Genomic DNA, 9,881 nt, shown 5'->3' on the forward strand with positions numbered 1-9,881 from the left:
TTGAAGAGCGTTGGACTTAGGCTGCAGCCCTGTCTGACTCCTCGGCTCTGCTGGAAATAAGCCGTTCTTCTACCGTTCACACTCACGCTGCAGAGGTTCTCGGTGTAGGAGCTTTTGATGACATCGTAGGTCTTTCCTCCTATTCCGCTTTCCAGCATTTTTAAGAACAAGCCCGGGTGCCACACTGAGTCAAAGGCCTTTTTAAAGTCTACAAAGCAGGCGTATATCTTCCCATGCTTTGTATTGTGGACGTGGCTCTGAATGAGACTGTGCAGGGTGTAGATGTGGTCCGTGGTGCGGTGGTTTGGCACGAACCCTGCTTGGCTTTTGCTCAGGACATTGTGCTCGGTAAGGAAACTGATGATCCTTTTGTTTAGGATGCTGTTGAACAGTTTTCCCAAGTTACTGCTGACACATATGCCTCTGTAGTTGGCAGGGTCATACCTGTCCCCACTCTTGTGGATCGGTGTAATGAGTCCTTGGTTCCAGGTACGAGGGAAGTAGCCAGCACTCAGCACAATGTTGAACAGTTTAACCATTGCAGCTTGAATTTCTGGTGGGCTGTACTTCAACATCTCTGGGGGGATTCCATCCAGACCACTAGATTTTTTACACTTTATGGAAGTGATTTTCTCTGCAACTTCCTGTAATGTAATTGGTGTGTCCAGTGGGTTTTGGAAGTTTTTGATTTTCTCTTCCATTGCCTTTAGTTTTGATGTTATGTTTTCCTGCTCTTGGCTTAGTCCTTCTTTTGGGATGTCTTTGTAGAGGTCTCTGAAGTACTGGAGCCAGATGTTGCCATTTTGGATATGGGTATCAGTCTTTTTCTTGCTCTTTGTGTCCATGTGGCTCCATATTTCCCAGAAGGAGTTATATATATGTATATGTATATATTATATATATGTATATGTGTGTGTGTGTATATATATATATATGTATATATGTATATATATATATATATATGTGTGTGTGTGTGTGTGTGTGTGTGTGTGTGTGTGTGTGTGTGTGTGTGTGTGTGTGTGTGTGTGTGTGTGTGTATATATATATATATATATATATATATATATATATATATATATAATGTATATATTATATGTATGTATATATATTATAATATATATATCTCTTTTAAAGGGAACCTGTCAGCTGATTCATGCTTTTCTATGAAGCACTGGTGGGAGAGACCTATCCATCTCGAAGATGACTGGGGGATTCAAACTATAGTTTCTCTGAAACGCCAAAGTGTTTTAGAAAAAAAATGTACTGAGCTACAATCGTGCAGTCTGGTTCATGGTGACCGGGCTTTAAGGGGAACCTGTCACCAGTTTTTTCAGTATTCAACCCAAAGTAGCACCATATGCAGCTCCTGGGCTGCATTCTATGAAGGTGCACCTTGTGCCCTGACTGCTCTTGCAGACCCCATAAATACCTTTATAAAATCTTTTGTAACGTATGTAAATGAATCGTTCTGGTTGGATGGGCGTCCCTTTTTGGCTCCTGTCCCTCCTTTTTGCCGCTGTTCGCCGTCCTCTTTTGATGATTGACATGGATGATGCCTCAATCATCATCCACGTAGCTGGGCTGAATCTCGTGCCTGCGCAGAGTCATTCCCGGCTTGCACAGGCATACTTTGCTCTGCCCCATCACTCTGCCCCATCGCTGGCAGAGCCGAAAACCTAGGTGCACTTGTGCGAGCCGGTGAGCGCTTTGCACAGGCGCAAGATTGTGAGAGAGCTCACCGACTCGCGCAACTGCACATATGTTTTCGGCTCTGCCCACAGGGCAGAGCGAAGTGTGTCTGCGTGAGCCAGGAAAGACTGCACAGGCACGCAATTTAGTCCAGTATGTGGATGATGACGGAGGAGTCATGCACATCAATCATCAAGAGGACGGCGAACTGCAGCAAAAGGAGGGACAGGAGCCGAAAAAGAGGATGTCCATCTGACCATGAAAAGGACGCCCATCCGGCCAGAACGGTTCATTTACATACAAAGGTATTAATGGTGTCTGCAAGGTGAGTCAGGGAACAAGGTGCACCTTCATGCAATGCAGCCCAGGAGCTGCAGAAGGTGATACTTTTTGGTTTACCACTCAAAAAACTGGTGACAGGTTCCTTTTAAACGGGTTGTCTAGTACTTTTATATTGATGGGCTATTCCTAAGTTCTATTGTTTAGTTCCACTTTGCTTCTGCTAGAGACCATATTGTCGATTACAATAATCTGACCATGCCTTCTGTGAAAAAATCCAAAGCAGATGAGTTTCCCAATACTTTCCTGGGACCATTGTCACTTTTGCTGGTTGGCGGATATCACATTGTCTTATACAGTGGTGAAAAAAAGTATTTAGTCAGCCACCAATTGCGCAAGTTCTCACACTTAAAAAGATGAGAGAGGCCTGTAATTGACATCATAGGTAGACCACAGCTATCAGAGACAAAATGAGAAAACAAATCCAGAAAATCACCTTGTCTGATTTGGCAAGATTTTTTTTGCAAATTATGGTGGAAAATAAGTATTTAGTCAAAACATGCAAGATTTCTGGCTCTCCTAGACCTGTAAATTCTAATTTAAGAGGCTACTCTGCCCTCCCCTCATTACCTGTAGTAATAGCACCTGTTTGAACTTATCAGTATAAAAGACACCTGTCCACAACATCAAACAGTCACACTCCAAACTCCACTGTGGTGAAGACCAAAGAGATGTCCAAAGACACCAGAAACAAAATAGTAACCCTGCTCCATGCTGGGAAGACTGAATCTGCAATAGGCAAGCAGCTTGGTATGATGAAATAAACTGTGGGAGCAATAATAAGAATATGGAAGACATACGAGACCACTGATAATCTCCCTTGATCTGGGGCTCCACGCAAGATTTCACCACGTGGAGTCCAAATGATCACAAGAATGGTGAGCAAAAATCTCAGAACCACACGGGGGGACTAGTGAATGACCTGCATAGAGCTGAAACCATTGTAACAAGGGCTACCATCAGCAACACACTACACTGCCAAGGACTCGGATCCTGCAGTGCCAGACAGGTTTCCCTGCTTAAGCAAGTACACATCCAGGCCCGGCTGAAGTTTGCTAGAGAGCATTTGGATTATCCAGAAGAGTATTGGAAGAATGTTATATGGTCTGATGAAACCAAAGTAGAACGGTTTGGTAGAAAAACAACTCGTTGTGTTTGGAGGAGACAGAATGTTGAGTTGCATCCAAAAAACACCATACCTACTGTGAAGCATAGGGGTGGCAACATCATGCTTTGGGGCTGTTTCTCTGCAAATGGACCAGGACGACTGGTCCGTGTACATGAAAGAATGAATGGGGCCATGTATCGTGAGATTTTGATTGCAAACCTCCTTCCATCAGCAAAGGCATTGAAGATTAAACGTGGCTGGGTCTTTTAGCATGATAATGATGCCAAGCATACCACAGGGGTAACAAAGGAGTGGCTTCGTAAGAAGCATATGAAGGTCCTGGAGTGGCCTAGCCAACCCCATTGAAAATCATTTGGAGTGAGTTGAAAGTCTGTGTTGACCAGCGACAGGTCCCAAAAATCGCTGCTGTAGAGGCCAACATACCACCAACAGTGTGTGCCAACCTTGACCTTGTGAAGACTTACACAAAACGATTGACCTCTGTCATTGCCAACAAAAGATATATAGCAAAATATTGAGATGAACTTTAATAATTGACCAAATACTTATTGTCCACTATAATTTGCAAAAAATCTTGCCAAATTAGACAAGGTGATTTTCTGGATTTGTTTTCTCATTTTGTGTCTCATAGTTGTGGTCTACCTATGATGTCAATTACAGGCCGACCTCCTCTTTAGAAGTGGAAGAACTTGCACAATTGGTGGCTGACTAAATACTTTTTTCCAACCACTGTACATACAGTACAGACCAAAAGTTTGAACACACCTTCTCATCTCTAGAACAACTGTTAAGAGGAGACTTTGCACAGCAGGCCTTCATGGTAAAATAGCTGCTAGGAAACCACTGCTAAGGACAGGCAACAAGCAGAAGAGACTTGTTTGGGCTAAAGAACACAAGGAATGGACATTAGACCAGTGGAAATCTGTGCTTTGGTCTGATGAGTCCAAATTTGAGATCTTTAGATCCAACCACCGTGTCTTTATAGAAAAGGTGAACGGATGGACTCTACATGCCTGGTTCCCACCGTGCAGCATGGAGGAGGAGGTGTGACAGTGTGGGGGTGCTTTGCTGGTGACACTGTTGGGGATTTATTCAAAATTGAAGGCATACAGAACCAGCATGGCTACCACAGCATCTTGCAGCGGTGTGCTATTCCATCCGGTTTGCGTTTAGTTGGACCATCATTTATTTTTCAACAGGACAATGACCCCAAACACCCCTCCAGGCTGTGTAAGGGCTATTTGACTAAGAAGGAGAGTGATGGGGTGCTACGCCAGATGACCTGGCCTCCACAGTCACCAGACCTGAACCCAATCGAGATGGTTTGGGGTGAGCTGGACCGCAGAGTGAAGGCAAAAGGGCCAACAAGTGCTAAGCATCTCTGGGAACTCCTTCAAGACTGTTGGAAAACCATTTCCAGTGACAACCTCTTGAAGCTCATCAAGAGAATGCCAAGAGTGTGCAAAGCAGTAATCAAAGCAAAAGGTGGCTACTTTGAAGAACCTAGAATATAAGATATATTTTCAGTTGTTTCACACTTTAAATATTTCATTCCACATGTGTTAATTCATAGTTTTGATGCCTTCAATGTGACTCTACAATTTTCAGAGTCCTGAAAATAAAGAAAACTCTTTTTAAATGAGGTGTGTCCAAACTTTTGGTCTGTGCTGTATGTAGCCGGTGCATCCAGCCTTTAAACAGCAGCACAATAGTGATACATATTTATAATATTAATTGTATTATGCGTTTTAGGTTTCATTTTACTGTTTTTTGTTTCCATACCACGTATCTGAAATCTCGCACATGACAGGCGGTAGTGGTGACCTGTAAATAATGCTCGGCGTGTTACTTAGAGAAGCGTTTGCCTGCGTTCATTAATCACAGTGGAGGCTTTTTCTTTTTGATGGGCCAGACAGCAGCTTCATGAAGCAATTATTTATGTCCGGAAGCTCTGTGGCAAAATATAATATCTGTAAGCTCAGATCAATATAATATGGCGCCTTCAGGCAGCTTTCTTTAAAATAAATAGCACCCTGCTGGATACCTGAAATCTTCTCGCTCCGTGACAGTGATATCCAGAGTGGCCTCTGAATAATTGAATAACTCCTTAGAGATGTTGGTACAGAATAGCCGGATGAGACCGGGGACGGTATACACCTACGTCCAGGACCGTTGGATTATTATAACTCTATATACCCAGGTAATTGCTTCTGTGCTTCAATAATAAATGGTCTTGTTCTTGCGGACGTCTTTTATACGGGGTGATGAGGCAGAAATCAGACCAGACCATTGTCCCATTAGATATCAAAATGCTAATTATATTTTCATAAGGTTTAAACTGAGGGAAAAAAAGATCCTTTAGCTGTAAGATAAACACTTGATATTCCTTTGATAAAGCTCTGCTTCTACTGAGTCTTATTCACAAGCTCCTCTCGTCAGCAGAATAGTGATCAGATCGCGGAAATGACCTCCAGTTGTCACCAATAGCACGTTGCGATTATTGCTACGGTCTGACATGTTTAAGATCGTATCGTTAAATGCTGCGTTAGAATTTGTCCTCATGTGATATGTTGGATGATGTGAGGTCACCAAGTGTTATCTCATTAGCAATTCAAATGACGGTGGATGTGAAAGCTGCCAGGGACCTCAGCGTCCTTTACAACAATAGAGGTGATTTCTTTGGAGGCAGCAGTGACCGAGCACTTTTCTTAAAACACATTTGAGCTACCTGTATGCAAGGCGGATTTCTGCACAATTTATTTAAAAGAAAAAAAAAATCCAGTGGCTCTCTTATGAGCTAGAACTGGAGAGCCACACTGCTAAAAAGGGTTGTCCACTATTTGGACAAAGCTTTCTCAATCTTTGTTTTCCCCAAGTGAAATAACACCTATACTCACCTCCAGCGCCATTCCAGCATTGTCAGTCCTGCCTCTCCTAAGGATTGTGTGACAATGTTCCACTGATTGGGCTCATGTGTGACATGATAGTATCATGTGAGCCCCAGGAGAGCCACTGCTGACATTGGCATTGTAGGTGAATATAGGTGTTTACTATTTTACTGCTTTGTGGATGCAGTTTAGCATTTCCAAATGTTTTCAGCTGATTATTTGCAATTACGTAGTTATATAGGTTGAAAAAGACCTAGGTCCATCTAGTTCAACCTTCTTCCACCAATTATACATTTTGTTATTAAATCATTTATAGCTAACAATGTTATGTGTACTGAGGAAATCATCCAGCCCTTTTTTAAAAGCTGTTATAGTATCTGCCATTACTACCTCTTGTGGTAGGGCATTCCACAGTCTGACTGCTCTAACTGTAAAGAACCCTTTCCTATTTAGCTGCCGGAATCTTTTTTTTCTTCCACTTGCAGTGAATGCTCCCAATAAAAAAAAAAATTGACAAATTTGGCACATATACCCTTTAGTCCAGTGATTTTATACACAGTAAACACTTACTGGAGGCAGACCCCAGAGGCAGTCTATTATGTCCGGGTGTCTGCCTCCAATAGGCGTATACTCCCGAAAATGGTGCACGGTGACTCCATCTGCATCATTATAGTCAATGGCCACATTGACGCATACATCCGAAACCTATTTCGAGGGGGTTCGGACGGAAGCACCAACTGGACCACTGAACGGGGATTGGAATGCAGTGTGAATGCGGCCTTAAGGATATAAAACTGGGTTGTCTAAACTGAACAACCCCCCCTATAATTGTGTGAAAGGTATAAAAGATCCTCTCCACTAGTGTTATCATTAGGGCTGTGGAGTCGGTAAGCCAAACCTTCGACTCCGACTCCTCAAATTCTCTTGCACCGACTCCGACTCCGACATATATTGCTTATAGTTAGGTGAAAAATTTATTGTAGTGCATGAATGTGTATGTGAACATCAGACATTTAATAATTTTTATGATACAATAATCAAGATATTTGGATAGAACATAAAATATATTTATTGGAATACAACTTTAGAACACAAAAAACTGTAATAAATTGTAAATATGTAATACACTATGTAATATACAGTAGATTACATATATATCTTGTGTGTGTATATACACTGTGTGTATATAATATATATATATATATATATATATTACATATTTACAATTTATTAGTTTTTTGTGTTCCAAAGTTGTATTCCAATAAATATTTTATGTTCTATCCAAATATCTTGATTATTGTATCATAAAAACAATTAAATGTCTGATGTTCACATTGTACTACAATAAATTTTTCACTTAAATATAAGCATTATACTAAATGTTATTATTTAGTAAAATATTCAGCACATTCTGCATTGCACTCCTGTCCCCAATTTATATATTTTAGGAGTCGGAGTCGGTGCATTTTATACCGACTCCGACTCCACCAAAATGAACTCAGACTCCACGACTCCGACTCCACAGCCCTGGTTATCATCATGGGTTACTGAAATGCAACCTTATGTGTTCTCTTTGTTAAATAATGATCGGTTGGCCTTGTAATCTTTGTTGAATTTATGAATTACAGACTGTACCCTGATTTGTGTCCAGTTTTCCTCTGCTAACCAATATATGTTCTCTAATTCTGCCAACAGCTGAAGAATTTAAGCTTTGAGGAGCTGCAGATGAGACTGAAAGCCCTGGACCCAATGATGGAGCGGGAGATAGAAGAACTGCGACAGAGGTACACAGCGAAGAGGCAGCCCATTCTTGATGCAATGGACGCCAAGAAGCGAAGGCAACAGAATTTCTGATGAGGATCAAGTCTCCTTTTCACAAATAGACATAAGCAATTTCTAGGAACTCCAGAAGTAAATCCTGTGGTCACATTACGGAGCTGTTTTCCCCCAGTGAAGCATTGGTTGAGTAAACTTGTGTGTAACTTTCTCCATCCTTGTAAAGAACATTGCATTCTTCCCTCCTCTTTGCTCGAAGCCCTGAGAACTACCGTACGTCTTTAGGTCCTACAGATGACTATTCCCGTCCTACCTTTTGCTTTTTTTTTTTTTTTCCCCATTGCTTTGTCAAGAAACGTATTCCCCACCCCGATTTCTTTTAACTAGCATTATCTACCCCTAGTCTTTGCATGTCGTTGTATTGTAGAGGAGGGGAAAGACATTTACAAGAATCCCATCTGGAGCAGCAGCCAGCATAGTCTTTTAATATTCCTTCATATCAGTTTTCAGGGACTTGTGTTTGCACCTTGGTAAATATTCTTTTGCCTTAACGTTACAACATATCTATTTATTTCTGTTTGTTACATTTGAGTGTGTCGGACATTAGTGACCAAACGTGTTCTGTGCTTTTTGTTGTTTTGTTGCATTATGATTCTGAATTGTAAACCTAATATATGTTAGTCTACTTTACAGGATGGTCCCATGGTGGGACTGAAAAGTGCTAACTTTCTGATGAAATTTAAGTAGCTCATCAGTCAGTTTGTGGGTTACCAATCCTACATTAAGTTTTGAAGCAGAAATGCCACTAGTCAATTTGCAGGGACCATAAATCCAGCTCGTTCACCCCTATACCTTCTTAATTTACTATAGCTAAGGAAGCCGCAGGAAACCCGAATACAACGGGGTGGTGGTCCTGCTGAATTCGTAGTTCTGCAACAAGTCCATGTCTGTGCATGTCTGTGTGCTTTATCTTTATACCATATAATGATTATCATGTTTAGAGTATGCGTCCGATCACTTCTGTCTTTGTATCGGAAAAGCTTTAATTTTGACCACTCGGCATTTCCTAATCTCTCTAAGGTTTAAGCTCAATTTCCTAAAAAAATGTGCAACAAAATTCTGTAATTTTTTTTATTTTACAAAATTCTTGTTCCCCAGGACTGTGGAAATCTCCACAATATTTTGTGTAGGCATAAAAATTTTTTTGACTACAGCAAGAACCTCCCCCCTAATCTCAATGCAGGAGTAAAAAAAATGAATATTTAGCTCCAGCTTCTTGCCTATACTTTGCTACCTCAACTGAAAGTGGAAGATTAGTACCTTTTAAATTTCTGCAAAATTTGTACAAAGATTTCTAAAAAAAAAAGTCCTTCATCAACATTGTTTTTTTCCCTTCTGAAAATAAACCTAAAGCAGACAAATTCCATATAAATGAATGGGGCCCCACTTCTTTTGGACACAGGAACGCACAGGATACTAATTCCATTTAAACATTGTTTAAAAGAACTGAAGTCCTCAGTGGTTGATACCTTTTAATGGCTAACTGAAAAGATGGTAATAATAGCAAGCTTTCGAGACTACACAGGTCTCTTCTTCAGGCTCCATTTATTGATTCCAGTTGTCTGTACTAAACGCAACAGAAGGACATATGATTGGATTCAAAGAGGCTGACTTCAAAGAAATGAAACCATATCTGGCACCAAGACAGAATCATTAATGTAAAGTCCTTTATAAGAAATCCTTCTAAACCCTCATCCTACATCCGTATCCCCCGTACACTTTAGATAGCTGTGGCACAAATGATCGTTCACCCTGACAGTCATCCATTCCAACTCTTCCATTCACAGGAGTTCGCTGTCGGCCCGGCGCTTCTTTATTCCCTAAGAGAGCAGCATCCAGACATCTCAGGTGGCATTTTGAAAAAACAAGTGAAAACTGGTGTGCATATAACTTTTTGGGATCACCAAGACATTATGAGAAAATTGATTTGTGAATTTCATTTTATTCAATAAATAACAAGCCAGAAAGGAAACACAGCTAGTGCCCATATAAATAATTTA

The 9,881-nt window shown here is 40.9% G+C and overlaps 1 protein-coding gene across 1 annotated transcript in view; it reads left to right on the forward strand.

Moving 5' to 3' along the window:
- Nucleotides 1-9,253, forward strand: part of STK3 (serine/threonine kinase 3) — a 283,538-nt gene extending 274,285 nt beyond the window's left edge. The window contains exon 11 of the mRNA XM_075353079.1: nt 7,741-9,253. Coding sequence (XP_075209194.1) covers nt 7,741-7,899 — 159 coding nt within the window. The 3' untranslated portion in view covers nt 7,900-9,253. The remainder of the gene's footprint in view (nt 1-7,740) is intronic.
- Nucleotides 9,254-9,881: the final 628 nt, after the last annotated feature.

The sequence above is a fragment of the Anomaloglossus baeobatrachus genome, chromosome 6 (genome assembly GCF_048569485.1).
Source record: "Anomaloglossus baeobatrachus isolate aAnoBae1 chromosome 6, aAnoBae1.hap1, whole genome shotgun sequence".
Classification (NCBI taxonomy): Eukaryota; Metazoa; Chordata; class Amphibia; order Anura; family Aromobatidae; genus Anomaloglossus; species Anomaloglossus baeobatrachus.